At 36.5% G+C, this 26,737-nt stretch overlaps 1 protein-coding gene across 1 annotated transcript in view; it reads right to left on the bottom strand.

Moving 5' to 3' along the window:
* LOC128641641 (uncharacterized) overlaps window positions 1–26,737 on the bottom strand; it is a 505,331-nt gene that overhangs the window by 160,149 nt on the left and 318,445 nt on the right. Inside the window, 3 exon segments of the mRNA XM_053694177.1 lie at window positions 14,609–14,956; window positions 19,439–19,750; window positions 19,866–20,216. Of these exon segments, the coding sequence (XP_053550152.1) occupies window positions 14,609–14,956; window positions 19,439–19,750; window positions 19,866–20,216 (1,011 nt within the window).

Here is a 26,737-nt window from a genome sequence, read left to right as displayed (position 1 = left end):
ATTTAAAGTGAATTTTAACCCTGAAACAGAGGAATTTAGATGGTCTACAAATTCCAATAGGCTCCCAACGTTGCCCAACCATATGCCAAATATATCATCTATAAATCTCCACCAGGCGGCATCATGCTGTAAAAATAATTTGTGTGGATATATAAATCTCTCCTCAATTTGAGACATATATATATTGGCATAGGTTGGGGCGACGTTGGAGCCCATTGCTGTTCCCTGTTTTTGCAAGAAAAATTTATCTTGAAATAAAAAATAATTTTGATAAAGAATAAGTGATAGTAAGTTAATTAAAAATAGAATTTCTCCATTATTATATTTATTGTCCATTTTCAATGTTTTAGTCACTGCAGAGATACCACTAGTGTGTTTAATTGAAGTGTAAAGACTTGTTACATCTAGTGTATATAAGATACATTTGTCACCAATATATCCTATGTCTTTCAATTTATTTAGAAAATCATTAGTATCCTTCAAATATGAAGATGAGTTAGGTAGGTATGGTTGTAATACTTTATCCAAAAATATGGATATTTTAGAAAATACTGAATTTACCCCTGCCACTATGGGGCGGCCCGGTGGATGGTATTCATCTTTATGAATCTTGGGTGATATATATATAAGACTGTTCTTACTGGATTTTTCTCTATCAGAGATTCTTTAAATTTTGCTGAAATAATGCCTGTCTTTACTGCCTGATCTGTTAAATGTTCTATTTCTTTACAAATTTGGTTAGTAGGATCTCCCATAAGGGGTTTATATACTTGTGTATCACTGAGTTGTCTTTCTATCTCTTTAGCATAATCAGATTTATTCAATAAGACAACGGCTCCACCCTTGTCCACCTTCTTTATTATGATCTCTTTGTTATCTCTTAGCTTATTAATGATGTCTTTTTCCTTTTTACTAGCTTGTAATAGTTTCTTCTTCCTACTCCTTCTTAACAGGTGGTCTACTTCTTTTTGAACCAATTTGGCTTTTTTTATCTGATGTAGACCACACCGCGCCGGGCGGAAGCATAGGAAGAGGCGCACACCATCCGACATCACAACCGGAGCGACAGAGAGCTTGACGGACGCGAGGACATCAGCGGGGATATTACCGGTGCTGAGAACCACCAATGAAGGGATAACCATAACATCAAGGTATGAAGATTATACAACGTCAGGCATACAATCAGGTACTCCGTCTGAAGACATGAATAAAGCACTTAACGAAGAAAGAAATGATCCATTAGGACATACGTCAGACGCCAATAGCGGTATTGTAAATGTTTTTGAACCAATATTGGGAAAGGACAATACTGCAGATATAAAAAAAAGCCACATCAATGATGGACATATAGTTACAAAAATAACAAGTAGCATGATTGATGGAACTAGGAACTCTCTGTTATATATTAATCCAGTAAGAAATGATAAGGAAACTTTGAATAATAGTATAAACACTTGCACTATGAATAACACTTGCACTATGAAGAATATTGTTTTTAATCATTTTGATGAAAATGTAGATGTTAGCACTTGCACTTTAAGGGAACATGATTTATGTAACACAAATTTGCACTTTACTAATAGTACTGCTAATTTGTACTTTAATGATAATAGCACAAATAATAATTTAGTACATAACATTTCTGATTATGCTCTATCTGAAAGCAAATATACAATTTTAAACAAAGGCTTATCATTTTGTTTACCTGATAATCATGATGAATTTATTATTCAACTGGATTTAGAGAGATTCTTTAGAAAGTTAAAACTTAAAGTTCATTTTTCTGTATTGGCTGACATGGTAGAATCTGCTGGTCCAACAAAAAGAGCAAAGATCACACTGCGCTAGGATTAATTTACTTATATGCCAATAGGTTAAATAGAGGAGTCCCCAAACTCCAAGCAGAATACTAGAAAAATACACAGTAAAGTCCTAAAAGAAACTAAACTGTTGAAACCCTGGCGCTGTTAAAAAACAGCTTAAATAAGTAAAATAATATGAATATAAATATCACCAGTATATCAAATTATGTAGTCTAAAATCACAAAGAATCAGATAGTGGAGAAACAAATCGCTATGAGAATTGTGTCAAAAAATGGTTACAAATGTTTATTAAAACAATGTGTTAAACATAGAAACATATAACTAACAATTTTAAAACCTACGATGCACTGATCAGGCACTTAAAATGGCATAGTATCATAAAAATGAGCAGAAATAAAATAAAATAAAAATAAAAATAAAGATACAAATAAAATACAATACAATTCCCTATATTCTAAACACAGGAAAGACAAACATTTATGTTTGAAAGGCTGCCAGAATGATGATCCCAGAGGAGCAGTCAAAATGGAAACCGGATCAGCTGAGGGTATGAACGGTCTGGAGCTGAAATGAGATCAAGACCCACATCAAAGACAGGAAAAGAGCCACAAAATTATGGTGTTCACTTTTACTTACACCATAACGGTTCTCTGTAGTCTCCGGCTCTTTTTTCTTTTTCTCTAGTGTATGCCCGATAATCACTGCGGTCCTCTTTTTCAAACAGCGTGTTTTTCACTCATCAGAAAGGCAGGACGGCTTAGAAGGGCAGCAATCTCAGTCGGCAGTAATTTCGTCAGGTACACCTGTGACACAGGTATTTGGTGGGCGGAGCAACGCGTTTCAGCCCGTACTGAGCCTTTGTCAAGCTCCTGTTGTGTGAAATGCCCGGTCTTTTAAACCGTCAGCACTTCTTCTGATTGGCTGCAACTCAATTTTAAATCAAACAGTCAATTCTCTTTACATAGCCACCATGCAATGTAAATACAAGTGTAGATCATAAGCAAGTTACTTTGATTAAAGATATATGTAAGATAAGTCTGCCTTATGCAGACTTATCTTACATTGACAGATAACAGCCTCAATATGAACAGTTATATGATAGAATATAGTAGTTCTTTTAAAATCTCATACCATCTCATAATTTAAAGAGACAGTACTTGCATAAAATGTGCACAAACTACAAAAAAACAAAAAACTAAATATTAAATCAAAATAAGCTTAAAAACTAAAATAACAAATTATATATTATATTAATATTCACATATAAATGAAAATAGAGTAATTATGAAACTAAATAAAAATAAAATAAAATAATAACTCAATGCCTTTGTATCCATCTAAGACACATCTTCTCCAAGCTACACCAATTAAATAGGTAAAGTATATATTACAGATTCTTTGTGATAGACATATAACCTCCAAGGTGTGAAATTATATCTCCAAATTTATAGAGATTAATATACTCAATATAAACAATATAAATTAATATGTACAGTCTTTATAAGGAACTTAAGATATACAGAGTATGGATAGAAGTATAGCATATGGATACTCTGACATTAACTAAAGTAGTATCACTATACATTTTGGCCATATAGACCGATAGAAATTATTTTGGGCCATATAGACCGATAGAAATTGATAGAAATTAATTAGTCCCTGAGAAAACAACCTATATCAAAATCTAAATTTAGACCATTTGGTTTTAGTGTTTTTAAATTTAAGTCAAAGTTCCATTTTGTCTCTCTCTTAATAAGGTCAGATTGCAAATTGCCCCCTCTCCAATTTTTCTTTACCTTATCTATACCCATATATGAAAAGCATTTCAAATCCCCATTATTACAAGTAGCTAAATGTTTTGGAATGGGTAATTCCTTGTTCCTCTCTAGGTCATGTTTCTCTATGGACCATATATGTTCCCGAATGCGGTCTCGTAGGGGTCTTTCCGACTCCCCCACATATTGCTTCCCACAGGAGCATTGTATTAGATAAATGACAAATTTGTACTTTGTATTAGATAAATGACAAATTTGTACTTTAATGATAATAGCACAAATAATAATTTAGTACATAACATTTCTGATTATTCTCTATCTGAAACCGAATATACAATTTTAAACAAAGGCTTATCATTTTGTTTACCTGATAATCATGATGAATTTATTATTCAACTGGATTTAGAGAGATTCTTTAGAAAGTTAAAACTTAAAGTTCATTTTTCTGTATTGGCTGACATGGTAGAATCTGCTGGTCCACAAAAAACACACATAAGATAAACAGCGATATAAGGTTTAATGAACCCAAAGAGTTTGGGATTAAGGGCACAAGTAAATTTACAACTTCTATACCACATAGCGTTGCGACTTATGCCAAATTGGTTCAAAAAGAAGTAGACAACCTGTTAAGAAGGAGTAGAAAGAAGAAACTAGTACAAGCTAGTAAAAAGGAAAAATACATCATTAATAAGCTAAGAGATAACAAAGAGATCATAATAAAGGAGGCAGACAAGGGTGGAGCCGTTGTCTTATTGAATAAATCTGATTATGCTAAAGAGATAGAAAGACAACTCAGTGACACACAAGTATATAAACCCCTTATGGGAGATCCTACTAACCAAATTTGTAGAGAAATAGAACATTTAACAGATCAGGCAGTAAAGACAGGCATTATTTCATCAAAATTTAAAGAATCTCTGATAGAGAAAAATCCAGTAAGACCAGTCTTATATATATATCACCTAAGATTCATAAAGATGAATACCATCCACCGGGCCGCCCCATAGTGGTAGGGGTAAATTCAGTATTTTCTAAAATATTCATATTTTTGGATAAAGTATTACAACCATACCTACCTAACTCATCTTCATATTTGAAGGATACTAATGATTTTCTAAATAAATTGAAAGACATAGGGTATATTGGTGACAAATGTATCTTATATACACTAGATGTAACAAGTCTTTACACTTCAATTAAACACACTAGTGGTATCTCTGCAGTGACTAACACATTGAAAATGGACAATAAATATAATAATGGAGAAATTCTATTTTTAATTAACTTACTATCACTTATTCTTTATCAAAATATTTTTTTATTTCAAGATACATTTTTCTTGGAAAAACAGGGAACAGCAATGGGCTCCAACGTCGCCCCAACCTATGCCAATATATATATGTCTCAAATTGAGGAGAGATTTATATATCCACACAAATTATTTTTACAGCATGATGCTGCCTGGTGGAGATTTATAGATTATACATTTGGCATATGGTTGGGCAACGTTGGGAGCCTATTAGAATTTGTAGACCATCTAAATTCCTCTGTTTCAGGGTTAAAATTCACTTTAAATATGAATGAAACAGGTGTACAGTTTTTGGCCACCTTTGTTTATGTAGATAAGGGATTTTTAAAGACAGACCTATACATTAAACCTACAGACAAAAACAAAGTATTACAATTTAAGAGTTTTCATCCAGAAAATACATTAAGAGCAATACCTAAAAGTCAGTTTTTGTGCGTTAAAAGAATTGTCACTGACAAAGAGAGGTGTAATTTGAGACTTAATGAAATGGCAGATGCATTTAGGATGAGAGGTTATCCCGAGAAGTTAATTAAAGAACAACTGAAACTTGTAAATAAGATTAATAACCAACAAACTAAAACAAATAAAAACAAAAAAGGTGATAGAATGATATTTGTCACACAATAAAATACTTTGGGTCCTAAAATATCAAATATTGGCACATATTAAAGGATTGTAATCCTCAGGTTGAGCATTTCAAACAAAATCCTATGACAGCATATAAGAAAAGTAGGAATTTGAGAGATGTTTTGGTACGTGCTGATATAGGTAGTGCAAGGACTAGTGTACAGACAAGAATAGGACCAAATAAAACTGGATGTTATCCATGTTTACATTGTAGCCCATGCAGTTCCATAATTAAAGGTGAAAACTTTTATCACCCCATAAATGGGACAAAATATCAAATTAAGAAATATTTATCCTGTAGAAGCACATATGCAATATACATCATTAAATGTCCATGTGCCAGAATTTACGTAAGAGAAATGAGTAGGGAGGTCAGGTTAAGAATAACTGAACATAAATCTAACATTAGAATGAACAATAGGGATGCCCCTGTCTCCTATCACTTCCTCTCCATGGGACATAATATTAGCCAATTACGGTTCCAAGTGATAGAACATATTGACAGACCCAGGAGAGGAGGTGATAGGGAAATTACATTGAAAAGAAGAGAAATGTTTTGGCTAAATGAGTTAAATACTTTACAACCTAATGGTCTCAATAAAGACTTTGATTGGTCACTGTTACTTTAAGAAAAATTGTCTCTTTAAAATCCAATTTTTTAAGCTAAACCTGTTGTTGCATGATTTTGAGCTTAGTTGTATGAATAGGTTTGTTATTATTATTTTAAGTTTCATTTAATTAAAAAAATGTTTTTAAATATACACATGTGATATATACAAATTTTATTACAAGACCAGAGACTCCTATTTTTGCATTCTCTCTTTTTACTACTCAATGCAGCTTTTAAAAGTACATAATGAAATAAACAAACATATTAAAACAACATAGAAAACAGATAACCACAATAAGTAGCTAAAGATAGAGCTAACTTATAACTCCAAGAAAAAAGTGACCAATCAGAGAAGGAATAGTGACCATAAACTGTCCAATAAGCATCCAAACTTCCTCTTTCTTTTTGCTGCTCAGTTAAGATAAGTATTATAAATTTTATCTCCAATAAAGTTTAAAGTTTCATTCAGTTTTCTTATTCCTTGTCAATATATATTTTATATTTTTTCGTTTATTTATTTTTCCCTAACATTCATAGCTTACATAAGTAATTCACTGTTTAGTTTATGTTATTTAGCAAATGTTTTTAATGTTTTAAAATTGCCTCAGTTTTTTCGGCCTTTTGCTATTTTAGCTACTTCACTTCGTCCCACATTCCCTCCGGTTTTGTCTTTTAATTAATGTAGTTCCCCATTACCTCCGGTTTTTCCGTTTTTCTGACTGAAGTGTTTTGCAGTCAGTCTTCCTCCTCCATCTTCCCTCTGCCACTAAATGTTCCGGTCGCCATTTTGTGGGCCGGACTTCCCTTCCCGCCCCTCAGTCTGACGTGTTTTGCCTTCCCAGTCAGTCTGAGTTAGTCTCTCCTCACGACCGGCAACATTTGTTGCCATTTTTTCCCTCAGACGAAGCAAGTTGTTTTAGAAACCATTTTCTTTGCTTACATTGCCATCTTGTGGTAAAACGTTTATCAACAAGCTACTTATTTAATTTCAAAACGGTTTTTATATATGTTAAACCTATCTAAGTATTATTAACATATAATTCAATTGTAATTTTATATATTGTTCAAGTATTATCTATATATATTTAAATTTTGTGTTCTTTAATTTATTAAGGAACCTTATAAAAGTTTTATTTAAATTATAAATAAAAAATTTTAGGTTATTAAAATGTCTGAAAACCCAGAAAGTTCTCCTCCTTTAACAGCACAGACTGTTCAAATTATGATTGATTCGTCAATGAACAATCTTTTCAATAAAATGTCTTCATTAATGGGCATTAAAGAAACTAAAAAATCTTTAAAGAGAAAAAATCCCTCAATTTCTGTAATTGCCAGCAAAAAGCTTATAACAAAATCTCGTCAGCTTTTGTCTGACACCGCAATTCCTCGCAGCACGGGAACAAAAACTGCTGCTAAAAGAACCCTGAATCCCAAGGGTGTCCAAATGGGAGATACTAACACAAGTACAATATTTAAAGAAAATGTAAATAATGTTGAAAAATCATCCTCTGATGAAAACAACTCTGAGGATGGTAGTTATACAGATTTAAATTCAGATTCTTTAGATGTGGAATCTGAAAATTCAGATTATACCCCTGCTATAAAAAGGCATAAGAAAATGCATAAAAAATTAAAAGAATATATTGAGGAGGAGACAGAATTCACTGATTGTCTGGGTATACCAAGATTTAATCCTGATGAACTTCACCATCCCCGCTCAGCGGAATGGTGCCCCAATATAGAGGTGGCAAAATTTATCGATTTCCAACTCAGGAAACCTTTAAAGAAACAGACTCACAACAAGATGAGGGCGGAATGCCCTCGCCCCTTACTCCCAAAAAATGCTTCAATTACCCCTGAGGTTGACCCTAAAATCCTTAAATTCATTGGTGCCCCAGGTTACAAGGTTAAAAAAGGAATTGATAGATCCTGGAGGATTTGTCAGGACAAATTGTTAGACTCCATAGGTCCCCTGACCAAGTTATTCGAATTATCAGAACAGGGTGTTGCAGAGGATGCCCCACTGGACCCATATGTTGTCAGAGAATGGGTCCAACGGCTCCTATGTTTCATAGGTAACACAAATGCTGCCATGACCCTAGAGAGACGACGAAATATATTGCGAAAAATCGATCCAAAAATATCGGATTTCGCTTCCAATGAAATATCTCCGGACGACAATGGTTTGTTATTTGGTGACTCTTATTTGAAAGAGCTCAATCAATATGTTAAAACCTTTTCAAATCTCAATAAGGTTAAAACTTCTGTTAAAAAGATTTTTTACCCTAATCAGAATTTCTCTGACAGGGCCGGGAGAGGCAGAGGCCGCTTTCCCGGCCGTCAACCATTCCTATCCAGGTCTCATTATAACCAGTCCCATCAACCCTATTATTCTACCCAACATCAGTATCAATTCAACAGAAGTTTCCAAGAGCCTTCAACCTCAACAACTTTCTTCCCAGCAAGGAGCCGCCCTTGGAACCAAAGAGGCTTCAGGGGTAGATCAAGATCAAGACAAGCTCCAGGTAAGATTATTGGTTCCCTCTCAGATTCCTTCTTCCCAAAACAGAATTGGTGGCAGAATTGCTTTGTTTGCCCAAAACTGGGCTTCAATCACTTCCGACCCTTGGGTTCTTCAAGCGGTGTCAGGAATTTTCATAGAATTTATTTCCCTTCCCATTCAAATAAAATTTCCACAAACAATTCATTTTTCCCAAAAAGACAAAATTCTGGTTCAAAAAGAAATTTTTTCCCTTTCTTCCAAAAAAGCTATTCTTCCGGTACATCATCCTCAAAATTGTTATTTAAGCAATCTTTTTCTTGTCAAAAAGAAAAACAACCAATTCAGACCTGTTATAAATCTAAAATCTTTAAATGCTTACGTTGTTTACCATCATTTCAAGATGGAAGGCATTCATTTATTAAGAGAATGTCTAAGGGAAAACGATTGGTTAGTTCGTTTAGATCTCACAGACGCCTATTTAACCGTTCCAATCGCTCAAGAGCACTGGAAATTTTTAACATTCCGTTGGGAAGATCAGTTTTGGAATTTCACCTGTCTTCCTTTCGGCCTATCCTCTGCTCCTTGGATTTTCACAAAATTACTCAAACCAGTAATATCTTGGTTGAGACTTCGAGGTGTCCGTCTAATTATCTATTTGGACGACATACTTATTATGGACCAGAATTTTCTCTCACTCCAAAATCATCTGTTTTCAACAATCTCCCTTTTGGAATCTCTAGGTTTCATAGTAAACAAACAGAAATCAGTTCTGGTTCCTACCAAATCTCTAATCTTTTTAGGTTTCAAGATAGATACAATCCTTCCCACTTTGAGTCTCCCATTAGACAAAGTGAAGAATATAAAGAAAGAGATTTCCAAAACTTTATCCAAAGATTCAGTTCCCATCAGAACTATAGCCAGGATAGTAGGGTTACTTTCATCCTCTATTCAGGCTATTTTTCCTGCCCCTCTTCATTATCGCGAACTTCAAAGATTGAAAATCCTTCATTTGAGAAAAGGTTTTTCCTACTCTCACTTGATTCCCATATCTCCAGAAGCGAAAGAAGAACTTTCTTGGTGGCTTTCACATTTAGAGGCCTGGAACGGAAGAGCCATTTTTGGCAAAACTCCGGATTTCATCATCGAATCCGATGCCAGCCTTTCAGGCTGGGGAGCTCGTTGCGGTCCTTCCATCACAGGTGGCAAATGGACTCTGGAAGAAAAACGCTTTCACATAAATTGTTTAGAATTATTGGCTGGCTCGTTTGCAGTCAAGAGTTTTGCAAAGTTTTCTTCTCCAGTTTCTATTTTACTGCGCATGGTCAATATATCTGCGGTGCAGTATCTCAATCGTTTGGGAGGCACCAAGTCCAGGGACCTGTCCAATATCACCAAAGATTTTATTCATCTTTGTTTGGACAGGAACATTTCAGTCAGAGCAGAATATATTCCAGGACAAGCGAATTCAATGGCGGACTGGGGATCTCGTCATTTGACGGATTTCAGCGATTGGAAATTGGACAGGAGTCTTTTTCTCTCTCTCCAATCTCTCAGGGGTCCCTTTTGTTTGGATCTTTTTGCATCCAGGACCAATTTTCAGATTCTTCCTTATTTCAGCTGGCGCCCAGATCCGGAAGCAGCTGCCATAGATGCTTTTCTCCATCCATGGCCACGTCTAGGGGTTTACGCGTTTCCTCCATTCTCGATTATCCCGAGGACGATTTCAATTGTCCGCAGGGATCTCCTTCGTCTAATGATTGTGACCCCCCTTTGGCCGACACAGTCATGGTATCCATCCCTTCTGGAAATGTCCATCGATCTCCCGATTCTTCTTCCTTGTCTTCCCCATCTTCTTACGGATCCAGAGGGCAATTATCACGATCTAGTCCTTCAAGGTTCTCTTCTCCTGGTAGCATGGACGATCTCAGGGGACCCTGGGCTCTCCGAGGCCTTTCGGCTGGAGCAAGATCCCTCTTTCAGGAATCTTGGGCCCCGGGCACTCGTAGATGCTACTTTGCCGCTTGGTCTAAATGGTCTAGCTGTTGCTTGCAAAGGAATCTGGATCCCATTTCTTCAGATTTAACTGACATTATTAATTATTTATCACACCTTTTTGATTTAGGTTTAGCATATAGAACTATCAATGTACATCGCTCAGCTATTTCTGCTAGACATAATTTGGTTAATAATGTTTCTGTAGGTAAACATCCTTTAGTTTGTAGGATCCTCAAAGCCATGAGACTAAAACGACCTCCAGTTCCTAAACATGAATTTTTCTGGGATGTGGACTTAATTTTTTCCCTTTTTAAGTCTTGGCCACATAATGCCTCATTATCTTTTAAACAACTCACAGCTAAACTCGCCACTCTTCTTTGCCTAATTTCTTTCAGAAGAGTTTCTGACGTTAAAGCCCTAGATTGGAATTCTAAACGCTTCTCTCCGGAGGGCGTTACCTTTTTCATTTCACGAAGAACTAAAACCCTTTCCACATCTATCTTTAACCCTTACCTTCCTTCTGAACCTTCCCTTTGTGTGGTTGAATGTTTGAAATCTTATGAATCCAGAACTTTACCTTTTAGAAAACCTTCTAATAACCAACTTTAAATTTCCTTTATTCCCCCTCATGCTGCCGTATCCTCTACTTCCATAGCGAGATGGGTTAAATGGGTCATGAAAGAAGCTGGGATCGATATTTCTTTCTCAGCCCATTCAGTTAGAGGTTCTGCTGCTTCTAAAGCCTTTTTGAAGTCTGCTCCGCTTCAGCGGATTTTGGATGCGGCAGATTGGTCTTCAGACTCTACCTTTAAACAATTTTATTTCAGACCCATTCAACATGCCTCACTTAACTTATTTTCTTAAATGGTTTATGCTAGGATTAATGTGCTTTAAACTTGCAAAAATAGGAGTCTCTGGTCTTGTAATAAAATTCCGATTATCCTAATATTTTGAAGGTATAATCTAGATTTTATTAAAGACACAGAGACGAGTATTTTCCCACCTCAATTATGTTTGATACCCTCCCTTTAAGAATTCTTTTATATTGTTATTATTACTTATTTTTTCTTATTTCGACAGTTTCCATCTGAAGGAAATCCTTTCCTTAAATCGGGATTTGTACCTTCTGTTCAAGAGGATTTTCACCTGACAAGTACCCTTAGATCCAAGTCATCTTCTGCAATCAAGTTCTTATCTCACAAGTTTCCCTTCAATCAAACTTTCAACTGTTATGCATATGTTTTGTTCTGTTTGGGACTTTTTGGACTGTTACTAGTTCTAAAATTTTTTCCATTGGTGAGCATCAGTCAAGAAAGAGGAAGTTTGGATGCTTATTGGACAGTTTATGGTCACTATTCCTTCTCTGATTGGTCACTTTTTTCTTGGAGTTATAAGTTAGCTCTATCTTTAGCTACTTATTGTGGTTATCTGTTTTCTATGTTGTTTTAATATGTTTGTTTATTTCATTATGTACTTTTAAAAGCTGCATTGAGTAGTAAAAAGAGAGAATGCAAAATACTCGTCTCTGTGTCTTTAATAAAATCTAGATTATACCTTCAAAATATTAGGATAATCGGAATTAGACAAGAAAGGATGTTGTAGATACCTTTATTTGTATTTTAACACATGTACTTTATAATGAGCCCACAAGATGGCAGTGTTGGATAAGCTGATAATTGTCAGGTATAAAAAGCACACCTGTACATAGGTAATTAGACATGACTAAGAACCAATTGTTGGTTTGAAACTTTGTTGAACTTTTCTTATGGACCCTGTAAAAAGATAATAAAGGTCTTTTTATTACTACTTGGAGGCTGGAAAATCCATTCTTCTTTGGAACAATTAAAAGTTAAACAATAAATCAACTCCAGTGTATATGTTTACAGGGAAACATAAAATGCAAGTCCAAGCAACACAACTAGCTTAGCAAACATATTATAGATAGAGCAGGTATTAACCTTATCTTAGAAATTCTTAGAATAGGTGTAGTCTTAGTCATAACAAAGACCAAATGTACAGTAGATACTTGGGGTTTGCAGTTATGAAACTAAACACGCAGTTCTGCATCTTATCAACATGACCCAAAATTATATAAGGCACACTGAGCAATCATTAAATAGGTATTAGATACACAAGATCCCTAGAGAGTATTCTTCACTATAAGAGATGTATGAGATAGACCTTACACTTCTAAAATACATGAACATAACTAAACGTTATTCAGCATTTACTTAGCAAATACTAGGGGTCCCTGAGTTAAAGAAAAGGCAATATTCTTTTCTATAGAGCCATACAACTAAAATATGTAGTTATATTGGAGAAACAAAATAAATATAGCTACTTTTAAGGAGGATGTGAGCAGCCTTATGTTACCTTAGGCAAAACCAGAATCCCTATATATAATACTATAGGAGAGGCACATTCAATTTATACGTGTACACCAAAGTATATACAGTAGATAGAACAATAAAGGGAATAACCAATCCTGCCAACATAGATTGTGGGATATACTAAGATCGTAATCTGAAAAAAGGCATAAACCTTTTAATATCATGTGTACCATTAACAGCTGTCGCACAGACCTATTTGACTAGGTATAACCATGTGTCATTAAGAGAGTAGCGTGTCCAAGTCCACATGTGGATAACTATAAGGACCAAAATTTAACAGTAGAGGGTAGCAAGCATATATAAAAACTACATGTAAAGTCCTTATACACCCTTAAAGTACATGGAAGCAGGAGAGCTAACAAAGCTTACTTCTAAACTTCAGATTGCGTGGTCGCCCTGTATTATAGTACAGCTGAGCAACGCCACAGAGGGGAGAGACAAATGGTGCCAAAAACTTAGCTTAGCGCACCGCCAAATAAAAACATAGCCGACAGAGCAAACAAAATTGGTTCTCATTCGGCTAAGTATCTAAGTATCTAAGCAACCATGCTTGGCGATGTGGACTTAGTAAAAAATGAAGGAGGTCTCACTGCTGCCATCGCTATTATCAGAGGGAGGTAAATCGCTATGGTAAATCTGACAAGCATAATGGCCTGAGTCCATAACTGCACATTAAAACATATTTTACAATAACTGCTTTCATAAACAGTAAACACACTCCTTAAAACAAGAGTAATCCATAACAATGGACCAAGCAGGGAAGAAGGGAAAGATAATGTCACCATGACACTCAGTTCCCACACACCATAATCCTGGGCCAGTCTGAAAAAATTGCCCAGCAATGGAGCGGCAATATCCCTGACCCTGGCAGAAAGCTGCTCAGTCGCAATATATCTGAAAAAGGAAACAGATATAAATATTAAAAATACAAACCCCTTCTGAAGGTATCAGGTCCCACAACAAGGTCCCTGAGTATTCCCAGTCCTGTTCCATGCTATTTCTTAGCCTAGGAAATAATATTTGAAAGGACTTACCGTCCAGGGTCTTCTGCTGTGGAGCAGTCACAGCAGCCTCAACCGACTGCTAACAGGAACCTGTAGAGAAAGAAAAAAAAGAGTAACCAACCCCGGTTTTCTATAGAGGGGTAACATTAATTTTAGAAGTTAAGCAAAGACCACCTCACCATCTTCTAACTGCTAAACGCCACCATTACTTTTACTAAAGAGATTGACATGGAGACAGCATAGCCCCAATCCTTGCTTGCAGGGCAAAGTACCCATTAAAGGATTAAATATCTTCAGACACTCATCTTCGCACATCCTCCTGATGATAGAGGCAAATAATGACTAGGAATTATGGGTAAGGGAGGTGACACTTAACAGCTGTGCTGGTGTGCTCTTTGCCTCCTCCTGAAAATGCCACTAGTAATTGGAACAAAATCATGGACTCTCCATGCCATTGGAAAGAAAATATAAAGTGATAAACTAATACAACATTTAAATAACTTTTTCTCTGTTGCAGTTAAACACCGATTAGTAATCCCTGGCTACAATACAAGGACCTAGTGACACTTACCTACAAGCCATAACATCCCTGTGCATTTAGTTATTGGTCGGACAAGACTCGGATGATCCACTTTACAAATAAATTCTGCTTCTTGCTCTGCATGAACTGACGGTGTGTAGATCACATGTGTTGTGCAGGTGTAGGACTGATCTGCCTGTATTACAGACTGAATATCAGGAATGTTGTACTTTTCATTAGGAACCAGCTGTCTCTCCTGCTGTCCTTTCTTTCTCTTAAACCATGTTACAGTCAGCACATCAGGGAAATAATGTGAGATTTTACACTGTAATCTGATTTGTTCATTAGGTAAGAGAGTAGGAATGACAATATCCTCCATCTCTGGTCGCCAAGGGAAACCTAGGGATACACAATAGCATGGGTTAATTTGTAAAGAACATTTAGATAATAAATAAGTACAGAAACCTATGCATTTTCAAAGTTTTTTCTGTTCATTTAAGAGTTGAAATTTCGCTTTGAGCAACTTATTAAGAAATAACAGTTACAATAAAACTTTCATGATTCAAATATTCTAAAATTTAAAAATAAAACAAAATAAAATCCAGTTTACTATTAATATTATTTAGAAACTCACTAAATGTAAACAAAAATGTTACAAAAGCTTTTGCCATATAGTGCTGAATACACGTGCACACACGTGACAGACTTGCATTTTAGCCAATCAGCACGGACTCATAAATAACTCCATGGGAATGAGCACAATATAATGTATATGGAACACATGAACTAGTGTTGTCTAACTGTGAAAACCTGTCAAAATATACTGAGATAAGAGGTGGCCTTCAAGGGCTTAGAAATTAGCATATGAGCCTACCAAGGTTTAGCTTTTACCAAAGAACTGCATTGTTACATTTCAATGTTGAAAAGAATACATTTTGCAATACAACGTTTAGGCAATAATGCTTCTAGTAAAACTTAATAATGTTTCAGTGAGGGCTTTACTGTGGCCATGCATGTTTAGCATACACAAATATTCTCAGTGCCCTGATATTTTAAGCAATGTGTCTGTTCAGACAGCTGGTTTTGCTTTGTATATCAATAGAAATGACTCAGTTTACATTATATGAGGCACTGCTGTTTTCTAAACTGACATACTGTTTAAAATATTAAATTGAAAGAGTGCGCTAAAAAGCTAACTACACCTAAAATGTGATAGTATATAACTTGTAGGTCTGGGAATAATTGTGTTATATCAATATATATACAGCTTCACAAATAATGACTCGTAAAAATAAAAATAAATGTATTATGTAAAAAATAGTATCTATTTATCTCACAATGTAATTTCATATAAACATCATAGTGTCTATTTTCCTCACAGTGTAATTGTATATAAATAAGATGAAATTAGTAATGCCTCCTAAACCTCTAAATATGATTAACTATAAGGTGAACCAAAATGAAATACTAATAGGCATTTATTATCATCTTTCGTTAAATCGTGGATCCACGTTAATAATATATATATATTTATATATATACTGTGCATTAATAATACACCGTAATAATACACAATTACAGTATACAGTTAAAAACAAACTGATGAATCTAACAACATATCGCAATATTGCATTAGTAACAAGTGTTTTATAAGCACTGCCCCTTTATGTTTTAACCTTGTTTTGTATTCCCGAGTCTCTTTGTTTGTGTCTTTGAGACGAAGGATTACTCTGTACATATTAGTAAGTTGGAGTTTTAATGAACAAGAATGTTCCAAGATGAAGGATATATCATTATACATTAAGTTCCAATAACCAATAGAGTTCTACTCACCGAAATCCGAAAGCTTTTGTTATAGTGTGCTTTCTCTGACTCAACCCTTACACACGTACCTCTCTTGTCAGTCTCGGCATTGACACTGCCACTTCTGGGTTTCGCTGACGTAGTGGTCACGTGTTTCGTTCCAGTCCTATTGGGTGGTCAGATTATCGGCATATGTAGCAGAATCCTCTGCAGCCAAATTGTTGCAATATTATCTTTAACAAAGCCTTTACAATGTTTCACTCAGACCGCTCATGAGACTTGTACTTTACCAGGCATAGATGAAGTATGGACAAAACGATTCCTTCCTTTGCTCCAAATGATTGGCGCTTAGTAAACAGCAAACTCCTTTCTCTTTCAGTGCAATACAGGACAACTCATAAACATGTTTCATCTGGTCTCAATGCTGAATTAGATCTAAATCCTTTTATTTAAATGAATGAATTTGAGATGCATTACTGATAAATATGTTTAGGAGTTACTAAAAATACCTCACCAGATGAATTTATGAATGTATATGTTTACTTAATATATATATTTTTAGGCTTTTAAAATGAATTTACCACCATTTATTGATCTGATGAATTTATAACAATTTATTATATGTATAAATATTTATATTCCTAATATGACAATGTATTAAAAGTGATCTACAAGATAGGCACTTTTTATTAACCAATGTGTATGAAATGAATTGCCCCTTTAAATAAAAAGCATGATATCATTGCCCCTTTAATTAAGGACTATAAATCAGGAGGAAGTGCAATTACAGATTCATCTTGAAAAAAGCTGTGTAGATGAAACATGTCAATGAGTTGTCCTGTATTGCACTGAAAGAGAAAGGAGTTTGCTGTTTACTTAACGTCAATCATTTGGAACAAAGGAAGGAATCGTTTTGTCCATACTTCATCTATGCCTGGTAAAGTACAAGTCTCGTGTAAGGCAGCTATTGTAATTGATAAATATATATGTTGTGGTATATCTCTTTAAGGGGTTAAGTCTCTTAACCGGAATAGGATCTCAACTGCAGATAAGAGATGTTGCTGAGGAAAATTATAGGAGTGAGATTTATCCTGATAAATAGGTTACAGGAGCAGTAATCAAGACACCTGTAGTAGAAGATGTGGCAGCTGTGTTTTACTTCAGTGGTAAGGATTACAGTCCAAGAATACAGAGCAAGAATATTTTGGTTCTTTGAGCACTGCTGGATGTACCAGAACGGAATATGATTAATGCGGTAGTTGTTTGCTGTGAGCTGAAACCGAATGCAGCAACTGGGGGCAAGCAGCGTGAACGCTGAGCGGAGCGGTTCGTGATGTCACACGGAGGTGTGTGTCAATCCACCAATCACAGTCGTCAGAATGCTGACAGTCTGTAGAGGGGGAGAGCGGCCCGAGGATTTCTCACTGTTACAGGGAGCGGGTCCGGACTGTAGTAGGTTGAATGAGCAGATTGGTACCGTTGTTATTACACAGAGTGCACAGACATCCAAGTGAACGTAACCTGGTGAGGCTACGAAAGTGAAAAGGAAGTTCCTTTGATATGGTTTTTTAGAAATGGTTGTGGCTGCAGTGTTTGGAGTCCTTGAGCAACAGCAAAAGTTCTTTAGTATATAGGAAGAGCCTTGATTGCAATCCAAGTTGTATAAGATAGCTTTGGTAAAGCAAGCCAGGCAATTTGAATAAGAGCTGAAAGGAGTAACGACTCTTAGCTACTCAAACTGAATAATTGGCAGCTTGCCAAGTGCATGGTGGGAATAAATAGACTTCCCTTAAAGGGACAGGCACAAGGGAAATACACAGGACATCTCGTGAGCGCTCTGAATGAAACATTGTAAAGGCTTTGTTAAAGATAATATTGCAACAATTTAGCTGCAGAGGATTCTGCTACATATGCCGATAATCTGACCACCCAATTCGACTGGAACGAAACACGTGACCACTACGTCAGCGAAACCCGGAAGTGGCATGGTCAATGCCGAGACTGACAAGAGAGATACGTGTGTCAGAGAAAGCACACTATAACAAAAGCTTTCAGATTTCAGTGAGTAGAACTCCATTGGTTATTGGAACTTAAACGTATATATTGATATATCCTTCATCTTGGAACATTCTTGTTCATTAAAACTCCAACTTACTAATATGTACAGAGTAATCCTTCATCTCAAAGACACAAACAAAGAGACTCGGGAATACAAAACAAGGTTAAAACATAAAGGGGCAGTGCTTATAAAACACTTGTTACTAATGCAATATTGTGATATGTTGTTAGATTCATCAGTTTTTTTTAACTGTATACTGTAATTGTGTATTATTACGGTGTATTATTAATGCACAGTATATATATATATATATTTTATTAACGTGGATCCACGATTTAACAAAAGATGATAATAAATGCCTATTAGTATTTCATTTTGGTGCACCTTATAGTTAATCATATTAAGAGGTTTCAGAGGCATTACTAATTTCATCTACCTATGGAGTTTATATACAATTACACTGTGACTAAAATAGACACTATGATGTTTATATGAAATTACATTGTGAGATAGATACTATTATTTACATAATAAATATATTTTTATTTTACTAGTCATTATTTGTGAGGCTATATATAAATTGATATAACACAATTATTCCCAGACCTACTATCACATTTTAGGTGTAGTTAGCTTTTTAGCGCACTCCTTTAATTTGATATTTGTATTCAGTGTGAGATTTTTGGGATAATTCTCACTTAAGGAGTTGCCATACTACTTGTATTGGGTATTTCATTTTATCATACTGTTTAAAATGCTGGTGCATAAAGCATATCTAGATATGATTCACACAAAGACGTGCACACTACAAGCTCTCAGTGGAACAGTGATAGCTCTCACTAAATACATTTTTTTAAACACAATTGTAAGGCAAACATGCTTCTAATGAAAACTGAAATACGCTGATGTATATTCCATTTTTTGGCTGAATTGCCCTTTTAAGTAGAACATTTTCACCCACTTTTATATTAAATTGTTTCAGTAAACAGAAAATAAAATCAATATTTACTTTTTCATACCTGGATCTTTTACAGAAAGTTCTTTGGATTCTGGGTCATCCATAGATTCATGTTTCCATTTAACACAAATGTTAGACGTTGGATCTATGAAGAGATGTGCAGGAATTGTACAAGTACTAGTTACATTAAATGTGTGATCTGCACACTCTTCAGATACTGGTTCTGGTGATCCCTCCTGTGAGTATTGTCCGCTTCTATAGAGCCATGTGATCTGGATATCTTTAGGGTATACGTTTGTCAGATTCAGAGAACACAGTAAGTTGCTGTGATCACAAATGCTTAATGTTAAAGGACCTGTAATCTTTGGCTTAGCTGAAAGTAAACAACACTAATTTAGTTAATAAACATGATCACATTTCTCTTCTAAGAATTTAAAAAAACTTCAACAAGAAAATACCAACATGTAAACTACAAATAATTTACTCACACATAACTACAAGAGCTCCAGTTCCTCTTTCTATTGGTTGTTCCAGGCTGGGATGTTCTACTCTGCAGATAAATTCTGCTCCTTGGTCTGAGCTCAGTGATGGAGTAAATAACAAACGTGCTGTACATTTGTATGCTTTATCCAACTGCTTCTTGTGTTCGAGATCTGACATTTTAAAGTTCTCAGAGTGAGATAACGGAGACAGCACCTGACCTCCTCTCTCCTTCCTAAACCATCTCACAGTCAGAGCATCAGGGAAATATTTATAGATGTTGTATTGCACTGTGACCTCACTGCCATTTATTACATGAGATATGGGGATTGCTTGTATTTCAGGTCGCCAAGGAAAGTCTAAATGATAAAAATAAATTATTACAATTAATTCAAATAAAATAAATAATTGAAAAATATTTAAACACATAGATAAATACAGGACTCAACATGTGACATTAAGCTGTGGCTTAGAAATGTACGTCCATCAACTAAAGCTATTTGTTTTTTTTTTAATGTTATATTATTATATTAGAGAACAGAGGGTAATTGTGAAATATTTGCTGGGGCTGGCACTATAGTACCCAGGGTTATCTTATCGTTTGGTGCCATCAGGAGCAGTACAACAATGAAACAGTTAATCCCTGTGTGGTGCCATCAGGAGCAGTACAGCAATGAAACAGTTAATCCTGTGAGGTGCAATCACAAGCTGTACAGCAATGAGAGTTTAGCCCTAGTACAGGGTTAACACTCAGGTAGATTACAAGTTGTGTGGTACGGCTATACCGCTGAGAAATTGGCCTTTGCTCACGGAATGGTTCGCTAACCCGTATGACAAGTCGCAGCGGTACTGCTATAACGCTAGCATTTTGAGGCTTTTGAGTGTGGAATATTCAGCTCACCTGTATAACAAGTTGTGCGGTCAGGCTATTCTGCTAGCGTTATAGCTTATACCGTCATGATCCATTCCGCAATGAAAGGCCAGTAGTTATGGATTTTGTGAAACAAAAATGTTTCACAAAACTCATAACAAAAATGTTACAATGAACACTAACACCCATAAACGACCTATTAACCCCTAAACCACCATCCCACGCATCGCAAATACTATATTAAACCTATTAACCCTTAATCTGCCACTCATCCACATCGCAAACACTAAAAAAAACCTATTAACCCCTAAACCGCCAACTCCCCACATTGCTAACACTAAATAAACCTATTAACCCCTAATCTGCCACCCGTCCACATTGCCACACTAAATAAACTTATTAACCCCTAAACCACTGACCCCCACATCGCCAACACTACAATAAACCTATTAACCCCTATTCCGCTGTCCCCACATCGCAAATACTCAACCAAACCTATTAACCCCTAAACCGTCAAACACCCACATTGCGACTACCTAAATAAACCTATTAACCCCTAAACCACCGTCCACCCACATCGCAACAAACTTAATTAAACTATTAACCCCTAAACCTAACACCCCCCTACCTTTAAATTAAAGTTCCAATATAACTACCTTCAAATAAATAAAAACTTGCCTGTAAATTAAAAAAATATAAAAAAATAACCTAACTACAAAAACCCCAAAAAACAAACGCCTAGATTTAGAGTTCTGTGTTAGCTGTCAAAACCAGCGTTAGGGGGTCCTAACGCTGGTTTTGGCCGCCCGCTAAAGGGTCTAACGCTCACTTTCCAGCCGCGACTTTTCCATACCGCAGATCCCCTTACGTCAATTGCATATCCTATCTTTTCAATGGGATCTTTCTAACGCTGGTATTTAGAGAGTCTTCGCTGAAGTGAGCGTTAGAACTCTAACGACCAAACTCCAGCCGCAGAAAAAAATCAGGAGTTAAGAGCTTTCTGGGCTAACGCCGGTTCATAAAGTTCTTAACTACTGTGCTCTAAAGTACACTAACACCCATAAACTACCTATGTAATTTAGTGTTTTTTTTTTTTTGTAATTTAGTTTAGTTGATTTAATTGTAGATAATTGTAGGTAGTTTATTTAATTAATTTATTGATAGTGTAGTGTTAGGTTTAATTGTAGATAATTGTAGGTAGTTTATTTAATTAATTTATTGATAGTGTAGTGTTAGGTTTAATTGTAACTTAGGTTAGGATTTATTTTACAGGTAATTTTGTAATTATTTTAACTAGGTAGCTATTAAATAGTTATTAATCAGCCAATCAGATTGAGCTCGCATTCTATTGGCTGTTCCGATCAGCCTATAGAATGCGAGCTCAATCTGATTGGCTGATTGGATCAGCCAATCCGATTGAACTTGAATCTGATTGGCTGATTCAATCAGATTTTTCCTACCTTAATTCCGATTGGCTGATAGAATCCTATCAGCCAATCGGAATTCGAGGGACGCCATCTTGGATGACGTCATTTAAAGGAACCTTCATTCGGACTTAGGACGTCGTTAGAAGAGGATGGATCCGCGTCGGCTGCTTCAAGATGGTCCCGCTCAGCGCCGGATGGAAGAAGATAGAAGATGCCGCTTGGATGACGATGTTTGCCGGTCCGGATCTCCTCTTCTTGCCGGATAGGATGAAGACTTCGGACCCTCTTCTGGACCTCTTCCTGCCGGATAGGAGGAAGACTTCGGACCCTCTTCTGGACGGATCGGTGATACCCGGCGTGGTGAAGACAAGGTAGGAAGATCTTCAGGGGCTTAGTGTTAGGTTTTTTAAGGGGGGTTTGGGTTAGATTAGGGGTATGTGGGTGGTGGGTTGTAATGTTGGGGGGGTATTGTATGTTTATTTAAATGCAAAAGAGCTGTTTTCTTTGGGGCATGCCACGCAAAAGGCCCTTTTAAGGGCTGGTAAGGTAAAAGAGCTGTTCAATTTTTATTTTAGAATAGGGTAGGGCATTTTTTTAATTTGGGGGGCTTTGTTATATTTTTAGGGGGCTTAGAGCAGGTGTAATTAGTTCAAAATTCTTGTAATCTTTTTTTATTTTTTGTAATTTAGTGTTTGTTTTTTTTTGTAATTTAGTGTTTGTTTGTTTTTTGTAATTTAGTTTAGTTGATTTAATTGTAGATAATTGTAGGTAGTTTATTTAATTAATTTATTGATAGTGTAGTGTTAGGTTTAATTGTAACTTAGGTTAGGATTTATTTTACAGGTAATTTTGTAATTATTTTAACTAGGTAGCTATTAAATAGTTATTAACTATTTAATAGCTATTGTACCTGGTTAAAATAAATACAAAGTTGCCTGTAAAATAAATATAAATCCTAAAATAGCTACAATATAATTATTATTTATATTGTAGCTATATTAGGGTTTATTTTACAGGTAAGTATTTAGCTTTAAATAGGATTAATTTATTTAATAAGAATTATTTTATTTCGTTAGAATAAAATTATATTTAACTTAGGGGGGTGTTAGTGTTAGGGAGTAGCGGTGAGGTCCGGTCGGCAGATTAAGGGTTAATAATTGTAGGTAGGTGGCGGCGACGTTGGGTGCGGCAGATTAGGGGTTAATAAATATAATATAGGGGTCGGCGGTGTTAGGGGCAGAAGATTAAGGGTACATAGGGATAACGTAGGTTGCAGCGGTGTACGGAGCGGCAGATTAGGGGTTAAAAATAATATGCAGGAGTCAGCGATAGCGGGGGCGGCAGATTAGGGGTTAATAAGTGTAAGGTTAGGGGTGTTTAGACTCCGGGTTCATGTTAGGGTGTTAGGTGCAGACTTAGGAAGTGTTTCCCCATAGGAAACAATGGGGCTGCGTTAGGAGCTGAATGCTGCTTTTTTGCAAGTGTTAGGTTTTTTTCAGCTCAAACTGCCCCATTGTTTCCTATGGGGGAATCGTGCACAAGCACGTTTTTGAAGCTGGCCGCGTCCGTAAGCACCGTTGGTATTGAGAGTTGCAGTGGCGGTAAATATGCCTGTACGCTCCCTTTTTGGAGCCTAACGCAGCCCTTCTGAGAACTTTCAATACCAGCGTTATTTATAAGGTGCGGGGGAAAAAAAGCACGCGTAGCTAACGCACCCCTTTGGCCGCAGAACTCTAAATCTAGGCGTAAGATTACGAAAAATAAAAAAAAATCTAAAATTACAAAAAATAATAAATTAAATTATCCAAAATAAAAAAAATTAAACCTAATCTAATACCCTATAAAAACAAAAAAGCCATCCCCAAAATAAAAAAAAACAATCTAACAATAAACTACCCAATAGCCCTTAAAAGGACTTTTTGTAGGGCATTGCCCTAAAATAATAAGCTTTTTTGGATACAAAATACAAATTACCCCCTAACAATACAACCGTCCACCCACCCAACCCCCCAAAAATAAAAAAAAACCTAACTAAAGAAATACTAAGCTACCCATTGCCCCTAAAGGGCCCTTTGTATGGGCACTGCAAAATGTATGCTTACCTGATAAATTTCTTTCTTTCCGGGAATGGAGAGTACACAATTTCATTCCAATTACTAGTGGAAATTCAATTCCTTACCACTAGCAGGAGGCAAAGAACACCCAAGCAGAACTGTTAAGTATCATTCCTACTCCCCATAAGCCCCCAGTCATTCAGCCGAAGGAATATGGAAAGAGAAGATGACACAAGGGTATAGAAGTGCCTGAGGTTTATACAAAAAAGCTGTCTTAAATCAAAGTAAGGGCGGGTCGTGGACTCGCCATGCCAGGAAAGAAAATAATTTATCAGGTAAGCATAAATTGTGTTTTCTTTCCAATGGCATGGAAGGGCAGGAGAACAAGACAGGCAAACCTAAATAGAAGGCACCACCACTTGAAGAACTTTCCTCCCAAAAAAAGCCTCAGCTGAGGCAAAAGTATCAAATTTGTAGAATTTGGAAAAGGTATGCAATGAGGACCAAGTGGCCGCCTTGCATATTTGTTCCACAGAAGCTTCATTTTTGAAGGCCCAGGAAGAAGAGACAGCCCTAGTGGAATGAGCCGTAATTCTCTCAGGAGGCTGTTGTCCAGCTGTCTCATAAGCCAACCTGATAACACTTTTCAACCAGAGGGAGAGAATAGAAGAAGTGGCCTTCTGACCCTTACTCTTACCAGAAAAACAACAAACAACACAGTAGATTGCCAAAAATCTATAGTTGCTTGTAGATAACATTTTAGAGCATGCACAACATCCAGGTTATGCAACAGGCGTTCCTTCTGAGAAGAAGGATTAGGAGAAAACGAAGGAACAACAATTTCCTGATCGATGATGCAATACGACACTACCTTAGAAAGAAATCCCAACTTAGTACGAAGGACCGCCTAATCCGCATGAAAAATAAGGTAAGAGGAATCACACTGCAGAGCTGAAAAGTTTGGAAACTTTGTGAGCAGAATAAATAGCAAGGAGAAATACAACTATTCAAGATAACTTAATATCAACAGAGTGCATAGGCTCAAACAGAGCCTGTTGCAGAACTTTAAGAACAAGATTAAGGCTCCATGGAGCAAAAACAGGTTTAAACACAGGCCTGATTCTGACGAAGGCCTGGACAAAAGATTGAACATCTGGCAGGTCTGCCAGACGTTTATGCAAAATAATAGACAGTGCAGAGATCTGACCCTTCATAGTACTGACTGACAAGCCTTTCTCCAGGCCATCCTGAAGAAAGAACAAAATGCAGAGAACCTTCACCTGATTCCAACAGAAACCCTTCGATTTGCACCAATAAAGGTATTAAAGCCACACCTTATGGTAAATGTTGCAAGTTACCAGCTTTACAAGCCTGAAGCATGGTATCAATGACCTTCTCAGAAAAACCACGCTTAGACAATACTAGGCGTTCAATCTCCAAGCAGTCAGCTTCAGAGAATCTAGGTTTGGGTAGAGGAATTGATCCTGAAGTAGAAGGTCCTTCCTCAAAGGCAACCTCCAAGGGGGAAGAGATGACATCTTCATCAGATCCACAAACCAGATCCTTCGGGGCCAGGCAGGGGTGATTAGAATCACTGATGCCGTCTCCTGCTTGATACGAGCTATTACTCAAGGAAGGAGGGCAAATGGAGGAAACAGGTACACAAGACCGAAGTCCCAAGGAACCGCCAAAGCGTCGATCAGAGCTGCTTGCGGATCTCTTGATCTTGACCCGTACCTTGGAAGCTTGGCATTTAGACGAGATGCCATCAGATCCAACTCCGGAAGTCCCCACCTGATGGTTATCATTGAGAATACTTCCGGATGAATGGCCCACTCTTCTGGATGAAAGGTCTACCTGCTCAGATAATCCAGTTTTTTAACCGAAGATTCGGACTAGATCACACTGCACCGGGCGATAGCATCGCAAGAGGCGCCTACTATGTGACGTCACAGCTGGAGCTACAGAGAGCTCGACGAACGTGAAGATACCAACACGGCTACTACCGGCTTTAATACAGGTCAGCACTGAGGCACCTGAGCATAACAATAGGTACAATTGGGATAACAGAGCTGGGAAGGAGATGGAGAATATGGACACTTTAACTGTTCATGTTAATAGGAGTAAGGACGTTAAGTCTAACGCATGCAGAGGGGGTATAGTGGCTAATACGGGACTCACTCCTAAAATACACTCGAAGGGTGTAATTACAAGATCTGTGGGTAATGCACAATTGGAAAACATGACAGAGGAACTTAGCTGTAATGGGACTGATGCTTTAAATATGTGTATGATGCTAACAACAGAACTCTGTCCCGAAGTGACACAATCAATGCTCATGGACTCCTTAATGTCAAATGACTGTGACATAGTTGATGATATACTGAATACAAATACTGATATGCGTAATCGAGCAACAAAAGAAGTGGGCACATTGCATAATTGAATAAGTAATTGCACTTTAAATAGTAATGATTTACATGAATTGCAGAGCACTCATTTGCACTTTCAAAATAAATGCACTGATG

The sequence above is a fragment of the Bombina bombina genome, chromosome 11, assembly GCF_027579735.1.
Source record: "Bombina bombina isolate aBomBom1 chromosome 11, aBomBom1.pri, whole genome shotgun sequence".
NCBI classification, from domain to species: domain Eukaryota; kingdom Metazoa; phylum Chordata; class Amphibia; order Anura; family Bombinatoridae; genus Bombina; species Bombina bombina.
The sequence above is the reverse complement of the archived record's forward strand: the minus strand, read 5'-3'. Positions and strand labels throughout refer to the sequence as shown.